Source organism: Schistosoma mansoni, chromosome 2 (genome assembly GCF_000237925.1).
Source record: "Schistosoma mansoni strain Puerto Rico chromosome 2, complete genome".
Taxonomy (NCBI): Eukaryota; Metazoa; Platyhelminthes; class Trematoda; order Strigeidida; family Schistosomatidae; genus Schistosoma; species Schistosoma mansoni.
In genome coordinates this window covers 20,456,961-20,472,253 of record NC_031496.1, presented here as the reverse complement: position 1 = coordinate 20,472,253, position 15,293 = coordinate 20,456,961, and the positions used below count along the sequence as shown (strand labels likewise).

Below are 15,293 nucleotides of genomic sequence, written 5' to 3'. Positions count from 1 at the left end.
CTTCATTTTGTTCTGTTTATTTTTGGGTTTTTCCATAATCTTATCTTATTAAATAAGAAATATATTTATAATTATTTTTGTTGTTGAGAAAATGCTTATTTTTTTATTGTCGTGATTTTGTGTATCTTGATGGTAACTTTTAAATTTTATGTCAACTAGAAGATCAATGCAAAGCATGGCAGGACTGTAGACTTGTTTGTTCTCAGTTTAGAACTCTTTATTAATGGAAATGAACCACTTGCAAACAGATGACATGTGTGAATTTTAGGTCTCATTCGACGTCCTGAAAGTACTAGACTGAAATACAACTGGTATATACTTTTAACCTGAGTCATCTGGAAATATAATATTATCCTCAACTACTGTCATCAATAGCTTACAGTTACAATCTTACCATAGCTGACTGGAGTTCCTGGATTCGATGTCATACTTCTCTGTTAGCGCACAATACCTAATAGTCGAAAACTGGAGTAGAACAAGTATCTTATTGTTCATCGGTTTTACGGTGATTCTTCCTGTTGATATCAGTCCCCAGATTTTAAAATTAACCATTTTTCATAAAAATTGGGACATCTCTTAAATATCAATACAGTTATTTCATTGATATTCCAACAATAATCTAATTTATCCTAATGTATAACAGCAAATGGAAAGCTGTTTTTTTCATTTTCTTTAAAAATTATTTGAGATAAGAAAGTCTTTTGGAAAGCCCTTTTCCTTTAATGTTAAAATGTACAAAGTTAAAACTTATATTGATTGATTTCAGAATTAACAGTCATGTTATTTCCTTTTAATAGACTATTTTTCTTTGTCACAACTATTTTTTCTTCGTATTTAAGGCAGCATTTGCAGGTCGAAAATCTCTTTACCTGTTTTTTTTTCAGTGTTGTATTGATTAAAATGATATTTTTTTTTACATAGTTGTTGTTAGTGTTATCGACTACCATTGTAATCTTATTTCATGGATTTTGATTGATTAAATTGTTAATTTTCATTATTTAATTCTGTAGTAAATAATATGACAGTGTTCTACTGGAATGTAATCGAAATCAGTAAACTTCTATTATGATGTCTGTTACAAAATGATAGTACATTACGAATGTCTTATATGTTTTAGCCACCTAGTAATCCTTCAAATGGTTCCGTTATTGATATTCTAGACGGAATTGTAATCAGTCTTTGTTGGTAGATGTTTGTTTTATGCGAATTTCTTAGATACACCCAGTTTTTCACAAGTTCTTTTCTTAGAATAGACGTATTATAAGTCGTAGTGAAATTCATGGTGGGATTTCGTCCCACTTGAGACTCGGCAGCTATATGTGCCTGGATTCTAATGTCGATGTTATTATATGCCAACAAAGACAAATCGGAATTCAGTTTTGAACATTTACAACAGGATAATTTAAACATCGTACCAACTGGACAAGTTTACTGGTTATCTGGTATCGGTAAGTCAATGAATAACGCGCTAGCGTTTAAAAAGAGATACTATTCTAAGAAAATAACTAACAGTCATACTTTTTCAGTTATAAATTAAGCACCTCATTCAACGTTTTCAAATATTTTCTATTTGAGTGGCAGACAACTTAAATCCATACAACTTATTCCCTTCATGAATTTGAATAAGGGAAGAACGGCATTTAAAACAGGACATTATAAACTCTTATTATATTAGTGTTGTTATATCGATTGGGTGCGTGCCCTGTTATTATATATGAGGTAATGATTCCCGCCAATGAGAGAGAAGAGCGAATTACCGATCAGAGCAATGATACACGAAAACCGTATGAGCAGTCTTGAGTACTTATCAGTCCTGCTTTCTGCCTAGCCCAGCCAGTTAAGTCCGGAACATCAATAACAGCCTCTGCAATATGAATCATTATTCTCAAACATACTGGGTTTATGTACTAAACAAACTGACCACATCGTACCATAAAATAGAAAATAACATTTGTGCAAGATTTGGCCAAATATGGCTGTGAATAGGAGGAACAGTAATCAATAGACTGGGGATAACTCAAGAATGGTGAATCGTATAATAATAGTCTATGGGTCAAAATAAAGCTTATGAAAAGAGGAACACGAATACGAATAATTTAGTTACTTAACAATTATACAATAGGAAATATACATATCATATTGTTCCATAAATAGTCCTCAGAGTTACCATTCATAAATCTCCACGGGATATAACAATTAGGTGTATTTTTTTAAAGCTACTTGAAAATCTTATTTGGACTGAAGGTTAATGTAACTTATTGCTCGTGTATCACTATGTTATCCTTTAATTTGCATGAGGTTTGTAACTAGCTGACGAGAATCTTGCACATATAATGTATTTATACATTTCTACCGTTAGTTTCTGAACAGATTATTTGTACTTGAAGAATTTGTATTATTTATTTGAAGCAATCTTTTATCAAAGCATTGTCTTATACATGTGTGAAAAGAAATACCATACTTTATTTCAAATTAATGCGAAGCTATAACGAGTTGGAAAGTTTATAGGAAAATGGGGTAGAATGGAAACAAAACAAAGTCTGTCGTTGAAAGGTACATATGTTGCCAGAGAAACACTTTGCTTTTTGTGTATCAACTTTTTTTTAATAATTTTATCCATCTAAATTCATAATGATAAAATATTACTACTTGCATTGAAGTTTCTACTTAGTTAAGATAATTAAAATTATGCAGGAATATTTTTAATAGTATTTATTAACTTCAACTATTAAAAAGGTTGTAATAGTCATAGCCAAGTCATCTGTTTCATTTCACCAATAAATATCGTGTGATTGATAACACAAAAAAACATACTACAGAAATAGCTGTTTTCTTCGCTAAATAATTCTTTTGAGAATAATAAAACTGCATACATAACTTATAAATTAGACTATTTTAAAGTAATCTTGGTTGACAGAGTCTGAATTTTTTTTACAAAGAATGGTTTAATTTTTGTCAGCAATTTGTAATTTCTTCTAATCTTCCCATTACTGAGAATTTTGTTCTACTTCAGTCATTAATATTTTCAGTCACATATAGGAAATTTTGCACTTTCAAGCATCTTAGTGTGGCGCATTTGTATCTGGTGCCCTTTTGTACCACTATATATGTGTTTAAATAAAATAAATAAAAATAAATCTTAGTTACTCTACTCAACAAAAGCAACGAGTTATTTATTTTTATATGATTTACTGTTTACGAAAATCAATCGTTCAAACCTACCGTTTGAGTCGATTTGTAGTTTCTTGTGTCATTCAATTGACATATTCGATTTGAATAAGATTTATTGTTCTATTGTTGCGTCAATTTTCTTGAACATCATTATCATATAATATTGAACAATATAACTCATTCATCTATTCGACTCGTAGCTAATTTGATTGTATTGGGGATAGTGATACTACTCAAATGCGCAAACCGAAGTAGGCGTGCAATTGTTTGAACTGTTTACTTAGTGATTGAGGGCTGAGTACTTTAATCACTAAGCTACCTCCCTGTGGGGGGATATCAATTTCCTCAGGATTGCTAATAACATTTTTAACGACAAGTATCAATTATTCCCAAACCTAGATTTGAAGTTCCCCATCGACTACCTACGCCCACGTAACACCAAATATATACCACAGCTATATCAATTAGTCACATTACAATTCGACTGAATAGATTTGATCAGCATTACGGCCTAGGCAATATGATATTTCGTCTTTATTAAGTGGCTAATTAAGATGCCTCCAAGTTACTTCTAACTTACAGTATAAGGTTCATTATAGTGGACAAGTGGTTTGTACTAAAGCTTTTTTCCGTGCACGGTGTTTCATAAGTCATTTTCTGTATTTAAACTTTGTTCAATGATGAAAGCAAAGTAATTCAACCATTTCTATAATGGACTAAATATAAAAGCCTATTAGTTTAAATGTGTTTTATCAGAATAGCTGACTAATAAGAGGATGTATTCATTGGTTATTCCATTATGTTGATCATTGCCCATTTAATCGTAATCTTAATAGTAATTTTTTCCCTAAATTATTATTATAATTTCTAGTCAGGTCATCAACCAATGGTTCGACTATGGAATGTGTCAGATCATTGTCAATTAGCTGAATTCGGTGGTCATCATTTTCGTATAGCAGCCGTACGTTTTAGCCCGAACGATCAATATTTAGTTAGTGTTGGCAGTCAAGAAGATCATACTCTATATGTATGGGATAGACACAGTGGACAACGAGTAGCCAGTGCAAAAGTTACAAGTCGGGTAAATAATGATTTTTGTTCCTGAAATAGATGTTTTTTTACTATCGATTGTTAATTCATAGCCATTTGAAACTTTGTAAGACAAAGCTAGTGTATAATTTTTTTTAAGAAGATAGTCTCTTTTCATTTTTTTCATACACATGGTTTTGTCCATCTTTCGATTAGTAAACACAACTGCGACCTCATGGGTTAAAGTGATCATGATTTTTGAGTTTACAATCAATGGTAAACCTGTTTTTTTATATTAAAATCTTAATAGTAGATATTTAAGGAAATCAAAGTGTACTTTTTAATGTTTTTGCTAGTTGAACAGTAAGTAAATTAGTTGTTCATAAGTCTGTTAAGTGAACTCTCGATGCGATTTCGTAGCCTTTTCTAGCTACCTCAGGCTAGATCTACACGGTAAATTGAGCACAGGAGAAAAGATGCAAAGTACAAAAAAGTACACTTTATTCCAAGGTTAGTTTATGTACAGAAAAACGAGGGTATTTATAGAGTTACACACGACCTTTGGCTTCTGGAGATTTCTGTAACCACACTACATATAGTAACGGTATGGGTAAATATTCAGTTAGAAACGTGGCACGTGGCTTTCCAGTTTCTATGTGTTTCTATTCAACCCTTGATCGGTAAAGTGTTTCCAAGCGTTTTCTGAATCCCTTTGAACTTTCCCGAGAAATACTGTGGAACTCCCCAACAGTTAATAATAATGAGATCGCCTAAGAATTGATTAAATAACTTTGTAATTTCTGAAACTTCTGCACTGATTAGGACTGTTGTCACATTTGAGTTAATTCATGACAGCTTTAAGTGTTTATACAGTTTAAGTCTAACCAATTATGGTTTGCATACACATAAGTTTTATTAATTTTAACTTGTTAGATAATTTATTTATTGTTTATTTAGTTTGTCAAGATTTATTAAATTTGAACAGTCCCCTAGTGATTCGTAGCAAACCATTTCAAAGAAACTTCTAATTTAATGTGTAGCAACTCACCAAAGACAGATTCATAAACACAGCTTTGAGGTACATTATATGTTTGAGGGTTAATGATGTTACTCGACTGCCCAATCCGAACTAAGTGAATCAAGACTCGAAACCACAATCTAGCGACTAAAAATTAAATATTTTAACCACTAAGCCACCACTTCACGCATTTGAAAGTTAGTCGGTAGTAAGTCGATCTATTTATTATTTATCTTGAACACATAAATGTTGGTTCAAGGGGGCACCAGATATATATGCGCAAACGATAAATAGCTTAGAAATCCCCGAAAAATGAATAATTCATTCAGTCGCTTTGTGTCAGCAAGACTATTCCTTTCATTTAACTCGATGGTCATTAATGTAGGTTTTAATAAAGTCATAAATGAGTGAGTGCGGGATTTTAGTAAATACTGTCAAATTTCATAGTTTGAATCAGAAACTGATTTAAGCTAGATCATCACTAAAAGAACGGAACAGTAGGCAGCCGTTTCGTTTTAGAATGTGACTCAGCAGCGTTCATCCGCAACCCTATCACTAGGGATCGAGCTTAGGACCTTCGATATTGTAAAGGACTATATTGTTTCCCTTCTCCAAGACTCGGAGTGTATGCGAAATAAATTTAGTACGCGGTATGTATAACTAGTTTTCGAAGTTTTTTCCCAACTTTTTTATTAGTGCATCACCCCCATAATATTATGGCTTACTGTCTTCCTTATTATATTTCCCTACCAGAGAAAAGTACTGTCATTTCGTTTAATGCGGTTAATTTTTGATGTTTCAGTCGGTATCAAGTCTTTTCTTGTGCTACGATGAATCTATACAGAAAGAGCTTTTTTATCTTTTTATATGATGAGGGCTAAAATATTTTCATTTAGGCAAATAATCTAAAAGAAAAGGGAATCACATTAGTTTTCTACACTTATCCATTCCTCATATAGTCAACATTGAATATGATCAATCGTATGTTGATTTCTGTTAATATCTGAAATCGTTTTTTTACTAATCACATCTTTTAGTTCATAAATCAGTCTTGTTAATTGTTTCAGTTTAAACTGCTTTAGATTAGGAGTTCATCACTAATGCAAAACAGTCAAATTGGTGTATATTAGATGGGAAAATGATACTTCACCTCGTCAACTAGTTGTCATAGTAATGGTTTTAGATGGACAAATCAATGAATGTATATGTATTTGTATAAATAAAGAAAAGTAAAGAAAAAATCCATTTAGACTAGTTCTGTTTCGGAATAAACAGAGCTGATGTGTAGAGTTACGAACTATTTGGAGATGTCTCACTAGTCCAGACATTTTTAAAATTTCAAATGGACAGATCGCCAGTTCAGAACCCACGTTCTGCTTACCAAGGGTTTGTCAATCAGATAACATGGCTAGCTTCAAAATAAAATTTTTCAAGTAAATTGGATTAAATAACACGTCCTACTTGATAAATTTCATAACAAAAGATAGTGGATGTAGGCTCTGGGTAGTGTGATCTGCTGCATGAACAATCCAACTTTAAGCTATTGGGTTAAATTTTAAAATCCCACTCCACCTACTTCGTTCAGTGCATTTCGTTTGTTTTTTTTTGTCTTTGTTTTTTCTTAATTTCCATCATGAAAGAATTAGTAAAATTGAGGAGTTTGTTCAGGGTATAATTTGATACAATTCAATATTATTTAATGTTGGCGGAATTGTGATTGTCTCTTTTTTCATCTTGATAAGCAAATTAACTACTGATTAGGTTTACTTGTCATTTGAAGTTGTATTCACTCATTTTATAGTATGTTATCATACTAACTGTTTGTCATTATTTTATGTGATAGTTTTAGTTAGTATATACGCAAACCACAGATATCACTACTGGTTTTAATAGTTTTGTCTGTTGTAACGAAGAGTTATTCATTTCGAAAATATGTGCTCTTGTACTTACTAGTGACTTATTCCCGGATTTCTAACGAGAAGCTATGATCAGTGAAGTTCAGTTGTCTTTCAAAGTGAAGCAGTTACCCACGAATAAGATTAGAAAATGGTTGCGCAGTATCATTGATTGATTCAATTTGGACATGTACACTTTTGGACGCCAACTCCGTGGTCTAAAGGTTAAGTTCTCGCCGCTATGTCTGAATGTCCTGAGTAAAATTCCCTGAGGTGGAATCATGGATGCACACCTCTGAGCAATCCTATACTAGGACGAAACAGCCATCCGGGGCTTCCTGATTCCCTAAGGTTGTCAATCTGAGTTCAGTCTGTGATATGAACAATAAAATCCAAAAATTAGTTTCTATCGCCTATTAGCATCAGGTGGTTCTCAATGGTTCTGTCACCTGTTGTCAATCCGCGATAAAATTTATCCTCATGTCGGTGTGAAAACTGAATTATGTGTGATTGGTAGTTGACATCAAAAGAAACTTCCATGTTGTCAAGCATAAATCAGGGCTGTGTGCATTACAGATGCGGTAGCATTTTTATATCTCGAGAATGTTACACGCAACTATTGATGAAGTGTACGGTTCATCTAACTTATAAAACAGTACCTATTCGTCATTTTAAACAAAACTCATTGGTTCTAATTGCCATACTTCACATTAGCACAGTGAAAGGAATTTAATAATAGTAAAATCGAACAGTTGGACATATAAATATTAATAGTGATATCGATTGAAAATTGGAAAATGAAAATGCAAAATAAACAAATAGGAGTGACGAATGAAAATCATAAATTAGTACATTATGTTCAAAACTTGGCAAAAGGTAACGAATAAATACATCTTCACAACGTTGACTACTTTTAAGCTACATCACTTGAAGTTACCAACTATTAGCTGTAGTTATTTATGACCGACCGGTTTTATGACTTAAAATAACTGTATATCCATGTTTTTTTGGCAAATTTCTAGTTTTTCTGTAATAATAATTTTTCCATTCTTTCCGCCTCTTTAATATCCGGTAGTTCATCGCTTAGACATTATCTAGGTTATTGAGATGATGGGGAAGCAATTGTAGCTAAGAATGAGGATGTTGGTGTTGTGCTATCTAAGTTGGATGGTTTATTCATGAATTTCTCTTTATCTTTCTGGACGACATCACCATAAGATCTATCTCTATACAACAAAATGCACGAATAGAGATAGATGTTGTGTGAAATGTGAAATGTAGAAATATAGGGTTGTGGAGATTGTCGAATTTTACTTAAATCATGAACCAATCAATGATAGACCACCATTGAAAACCCGAAAACACTAAACGGCCATCTCGTTTTCGTATGAGATATCCCAGAAATGTGTATCCATGACCCCACACGCACGAATCGAACCCACAACTTTCTATCTCATGTGTGAACCCTTTACCTTTAGACCACTGAACCAGGATCCAACAGTTTTAATCTATAACTTTAAATAATCCTTGATATTGCGCAGCCATCTTCCACTGTCTTTGATGGATAACTTCTTCACACAACACAATTGAACTCCATGGGTTCCAACTTCTCACTAGAACTCTGGGACTTTTCTCTCTCGTCCGTTTCGTCGTAGTACAATCCGTTATACTACTCAACTCTTCGAAATTGCATCAAAATTATTATTCTTTTCATGAACATATGATCTATACGATATATTTTTTAATGTATACTTTTGTGGTACAATTTTTATGAATAAATAGCTGATACTTTTTTTCCAAAGATCAGTTTGTACATGTATAACACACTAGACAGAAAACCTGGAGAAAGTCTGTTGGTTTTTTTAAACTAATGGTTTCACATTTCACATTGTGGTTTTGCAATATGACATACTTATCTGTTTGTTTGTTTGTATAGATTTGTCCTTTTTATATTTTATTAGTTCAAACGAAATATCTCACCACCAATTAATGATAATATTACTGATTGATGATAGCATCATTAGCGTGCTGATCCTATTTTCATAAGCCTGAGCATGTGCACCTACTGCTAAGTTTGAATTCTCCGTGTTCAACTAAGCGGTTGTATGTGTCTTTTGAGCTTTTTCCATAACTGACTGAAACAAATCATGTAACACCTGCCATCTTGGCAACTTTTTAACAGGTATCGATTTATGCTGGGACTAGTCTCTAAACTTCCAAGAAATCAATCATTTCAATTAAAATTACTACATATATCTGATTTATTTTGACAATACTCATTGATAAGGGTGTCGTTGTTGTCTTCACTTTCTATTTATGCATTCGTGCATACTCATTCTCAGACATGCATCTGAGTAGTTTTACTTTCGTATTAAGTTAGCATTGAGCATAAATCGTATTTCTTTTGCAAAGTGAAAAGTCAGTTAGATTGAAAGAAAAACTACGTTTAAGAAATAAATGTTTTTTATTATTTCAAACCTTGGTTTTTCTGTCCGCTACAATATATAGTTAGTTTCTTATTGTTATGCTTATGATTGTCTTGTATCCTGGCTGAATTATTGTTACGAACAATACAATCCGAACAGATCACATCTCTTGAAATTAATCCTAATTATTTTCCATGAGATTTCTTAAATTGGATTGACATAATTGTTGTTTCCTTTGATATATATATATATATCATGACAATGAAGCCCCCATCATGTTACACTGCTACAACCGTGAGAAAGAACAAACTATCAGAATTTATATGCATGCCAAATGTTCAATTTTTTTCGTAATTATTCTACTCTGTTCAAATGTTACTAATTTCTTTTACAATGTGATGAATGTTTTTTTAGACTGAGTATTAAAATGATGAAAAATAGTGTTATTAGTGTGTTTTCTCATGAGAATGACTTTGGTTATCAGTACAAAAGTGTATGACAATACCATGGATGTATTAACAACTAGTTCAAACTGACAATTTTGTAATTTGTTGTATATCGGAAATAGTTTAGAGTACTGTAAAACTACCTTACAACGATTGCACCATTTTGTAATATTTGCTACTTATGTCGACAAAAGTAATATATAACACCAATCAGAAGTGGAAGGCCTGGCAGCAGAAGGTTGGGAAGATCGAATCGGAGAGAACAGGAACAGACAGTAATTGCAATAGCAAAGAAGGAACGACGAAGCTTGAGACAATTGATGAAGGATTGGCAAATGAAGTATTGTATGTATGGTTCTCACAGTTTATCAAAGAACTCTCTAATTTTGTATTAAAAAATAGTTTGGTTGTCCCCCACCTGAGTCTTCGTTCACAAAAATTTATGTGTATGTAATCCAGGTTCCTAGACAAATAAATGTCATATAAACCCACCTCCGGTTTTCAACTACTCTATTATGATGAGACAGTATGGTTTATGGTCCACGTTTTCCAACCTCGGTCACGATTAGTTAATTATTTACCATGTGTTGTATTTTATAATTAAAGGCATACTAGTTTGTATAATTTATTAATGTTGTATCTTCCAATTGATTATTTTACGTCGATTGATGATTAACATGTGTATACTATTTTTAAAAATCATATGATATCCGTTTACCACTCTGTGTAATCTTGTATACATTCAACATTTGCTTCTTTAATAGATCTATCTTAAAATGTGAATGTGTGACTTTCTTTTTAAAGAAAATTAGTGATTCACACTACTGATAACACAATTTCCCATCCACTATGTTAAATAGCATTGCTCATACATAATTTGGTTTCGGATACGCAAATCTGTGACACCTTTTTTATTTCTGTTTATAAGTTGAGCTTCGTGATGTTATTTTTTCGTAAGTTAAGTATTCTACATTGAAATCATAAATTTAGATCTTGTTCTGTGTGCCTGATCTTGCTTGAATTTACGATGGATCCAATCTGGAAACTAATTACATCAATAAATGTATTTAGCTTGTTGAATTCATATGATACTTTCTGGGATTCAATCTTTTACTTCTCTTATAATCACACTCTTTTTTGTAATGTCAATTCATTTCTTCTCAAAACATATTGTGTATTGTTAATCTTTTGTACTACCATTAATACTATTTCTGCTTCTACTGCCCTAAGATGCATCTGAATAATCTTGTCTTAATTTGCTGATAAGATTTAACAAGTTGAACTGATACACACATTTAACAGGTTCTACGTTATTTATGACTGACTAATATATTCTTTTTTTAAAAAAGGAATTTTACACAAAAATTATGTGGATAGTATTTCCTATCTAGTCAGTTTGGTGTATACTGTCGGAAAATCGTGATAGGAAATATTTTTTAGGTCTAAGATCCTGGGTTCGAGTCCCGCGTGTGCGATCGTGGCTGCCTACTACTGACGAGTCCCATACTAGGGTGAAACGGTCGTCTAGTGCTTCCAGGTTTTTAATAGTAGTCTTACACTGATCGGTTTATAATCTCGAAAAATTGATTTTCTGTTTCTAATCATTGCTCAATAGGAGTTAATGAAATATAATAATTCAGTTGTATTTAACTAGCAAACATTCATATTCTTTTTCTCTACAGATGATAGAAAAATTAGGATAGTCCATTTAAAAATTGTTTGTATAAGTTGCATAACAGTTAATCAATTTATATAATATTGTCTTTAAATTTATGCCTAAATAATTGTAGTGAATATAGCCTCTTTATTAATTGATTGGTTTCGAAATTATCATCTTGATTTATATGCTTATCATTCTATTGTTTCTCTCTATAGGATTATAGAAACATTTTAGTAATAAGATGTTTTTACTTACAGATTATAGAATAATTTACTGGATAATTGATAAGTTTTATTAATACTATTTATACCTGTCATATAGATACGTCTGTACACGTAGGGATGTTTATTTGCATAGTATTTGATTTATTCGTTTAACGAATAGAATTCCGATTAGATTAACGTCAGATTGTAATTTGTAGTACCGAATTAGTTGTAGTTATAGTAGCCAGTGATATTGAAAAATGTATGGAGAAAAGGCAGTTAGAATATGTTATTTACCTGGAGTTGTCGCTTTACTTGATAATAAGGAACTACTTATTTACACCTGTTACCCCCAATGAAGCATAGACCGCCGACCAGCATTCTCCAATCCACTCTGTCGTGAGCCTTCCTTCCTAGTTCTATCCAATTTTTGTTCATTCTTCACATATCTGTCTCTATTTCTCGGTGTACTGTGTTCTTTGGTCTTCCTCTTCCCCTTGGCCTACAGGACTACATGTGAGGGCTTGCCTTGTGGCACAGTTGGGTGATTTCCTCAATGAGTGTCCTAGACATTTCCAGCTCTTCTTCTTGATTTCTTCCTCTGTTGGAATCTGGTTTGTTCTCCCCCACAGTAGGTTGTTGCTGATAGTGTCTAGCCAACGGATCCGAAGTATTTTGCGTAGACAACTGTTGATAAACACCTGTAACTTCTGAATGATGGCTTTCGTAGTTCTCCAAGTTTCCGCTACATACAGTAGAACTCTCTTGACATTTGTATTGAAAATTCTGACTTTGGCGTTGGTTGACAATTGTTTTGAGTTCCAGGTGTTCTTCAGTTGTAAATATGCTGCTCTTGCTTTGCCGATCCTCGCCCTCACATCTGCATCTGATCCACCGTGTTCATCAATGATGCTGCCCAGATATGTAAAGATTTCCACATCCTCCAAAGCTTCTCCGTCAAGTGTAATTTGATTAGTGCATGCTGTATTGTATCGGAGAGTCTTGCTTTTCCCTTTGTTTATACTGAGACCTACTGTTGCTGAGGCTGCTGCTACACTGGTCGTCTTCTCCTGATTGTGTAATAGAAGAGCCAAATCATCTGCGAAGTCTAAATCGTCCAGCTGCATCCTAGCTGTCCATTGTATCCCATGCTTCCCTCCAGATGTTGTCGTCTTCATGATCCAGTCGATCACCAGGAGTAAGAGAAAGGGTGAGAGTAAGCAACCTTGCCTAACACCGGTCTCTACTTCTAACGAGTCAGTGAGTTGTCCTCCGTGGACGATTTTGCAGTTTAATCCATCATAGGAGTTCCGTATGATATTGACTATATTCTCAGGTACGCCGTAGTGTCGAAGAAGCCTCCATAGTGTTGTCCTGTCCACGCTATCAAATGCTTACTCGTAGTCAATGAAGTCGATGTAGAGTGATGAATTCCATTCAGTTGATTGTTCCACAATGATCCGTAGAGTAGCTACTTGGTCCGTACACGATCGATCCTCACGGAATCCAGCCTGTTGATCTGGAAGTTGGGCGTCTACGGAGTCCTTCATTTTTTCTAACAAGACCCTGTTGAGGACGTTTCCTGGTATTGAGAGAGAAGTGATTTTCCTGTAGTTATCGCACTTTCTGAGGTCGCCTTTCTTTGGCATTCTTATCAGAATTCCTTCTTTCCAGTCTGTTGGTACTTGTTCTTCATCCCAAATCTTACTGAAGAGAATGTGGAGTATCTTTGCAGTTTCTGCTTTCAGTGCCTTTGCCGCTCTTGATTTGTCTGATGGCCATGCTTGTCTCCTCAATTGTTGGTGGGCCAATATCGATTGGGAGGTCCGTGGATTCTGCTTCGATGTTGGGTGGGTTCAGTGGAGCTGGTCGAATCAAGAGTTCTTTGAAGTGTTCTACCCACCTGTTTCGTTGTTCTTCAATGTTGGTGATTACTTTGCCTTCCTTGCTTTTCACTGTTCGTTGTGGTTTACGATAATTGATCCCAAGCACCCCCATTTTATATTTCCTCATTTCCACAGCAATTTGGAAGACTCTCCCGGTCTCCCACATTGTACGAGCATTCCATGTACCTAGATAAATGCTTAATCTGGTTGTCAGAAGGGGCATCGGCCTCTTAACTTCCAAAAGAACTCGGCTTTCACCATGAGGCTTCATAACTGTTCTAAATGAAGACCTTCTGACTCTCAGGACAGAGTTTGAATGGTTTGAATAATTTTTTCTGGCTAGCTTTTCCTAAGCGAGTTAGTTTTCTACGGGATAGGTTCGCTAGTCCCATGCCCAACCCTTCTCATTTATCCGGGCTAGGTACCTGCAGTAACCCCTGGTAGGACTGCAGGCGGAGTTAATAAGCAACTAGCTTTGTATTTAATTTAATTTGGAATGAATTGAATTATCCCGTCGCTTATAGTTTGACTGAAATTCAATTACTTTCAGTTGGTATATGTGCATCCTACGCAGATTTTCTCGAAATAGCCATTGTGATACAAGTTCGTATAGAATAGATCGAATGTGGCTAACAATGGAATCCAAGACACTCATCCTGAATAGGATGAAACGCGCGAACTCCTAGCCGAATTCCATTTATTCTATAACAACTATTTATATATCTATTGAAGTCTAATAATTTGAGCTGTTTACTCTTATTTTACATAGGGTCCTTATATAAAATATTACGTAAACATCCAGTTACTTACTCCAAAGAAGTGGCTCACATTAAGTCACGAAACATCAGGAATACAATTTTCTACTTATTTGGAAATACAAAAATATTTATTATTGTTGACATAATTAGTTTCTTGAATTCTTGTGTAATAAGACTGAATAAGTTTTGTCCGTTTGGTTTGACTTAATTTACGTACACTAGGTTGTTTATTTCAGCTGTCAGTTGAAAAAAGCACTTGCAATACAAATTGACATACCTATTGATAACCATCAATTGTGAAAACTTTTTCAGGTTACGTTAATACATATATATATATATATATATATATATATATATAATTCATTTACCTACTCTGAATATCATTGAATCGGATTTGCATCAGTTACTCTGAATATCATTGAATCGGATTTGCATCAGTTAAGCACTATTGAGGAAGGTAAGTTAATTAGAATGGAAATCTTCAGTAATTAAAATGACTAAGATTCGTAGCATCTCCAATTAATAAACCCCTTGTGAAACATGTCATGTTTTGAATAATTCAAATAACAATTCCAAATCGACCAAAATAATATGAGTTCAATCTTACACATTTTGTTAGTATATTTTATTAATTTCTATTCACTTGTATTTATATTTTTCCTATTTATTTTGATAATTTTTTCTCTATTGTCACATGGTATTTGAGCCAATATTTTATTGTTCAAAATTCAACATTCTTGTGTTCGCCTTTATGTGTGTTAGTTTTAAGAACTTTTGTAACATGATGACAAACTCTATACC

The 15,293-nt window shown here is 33.5% G+C and overlaps 1 protein-coding gene across 1 annotated transcript in view; it reads left to right on the top strand.

The window, feature by feature from the left end:
• The window catches only part of Smp_147240 (putative wd40 protein), a gene marked incomplete at its 3' end in the record, with an annotated part of 92,536 nt that overhangs the window by 10,221 nt on the left and 67,022 nt on the right, over positions 1 to 15,293 (top strand). Inside the window, exon 5 of the mRNA XM_018796033.1 lies at positions 4,043 to 4,252. Within this exon, the coding sequence (XP_018650286.1) occupies positions 4,043 to 4,252 (210 nt within the window). The remainder of the gene's footprint in view (positions 1 to 4,042; positions 4,253 to 15,293) is intronic.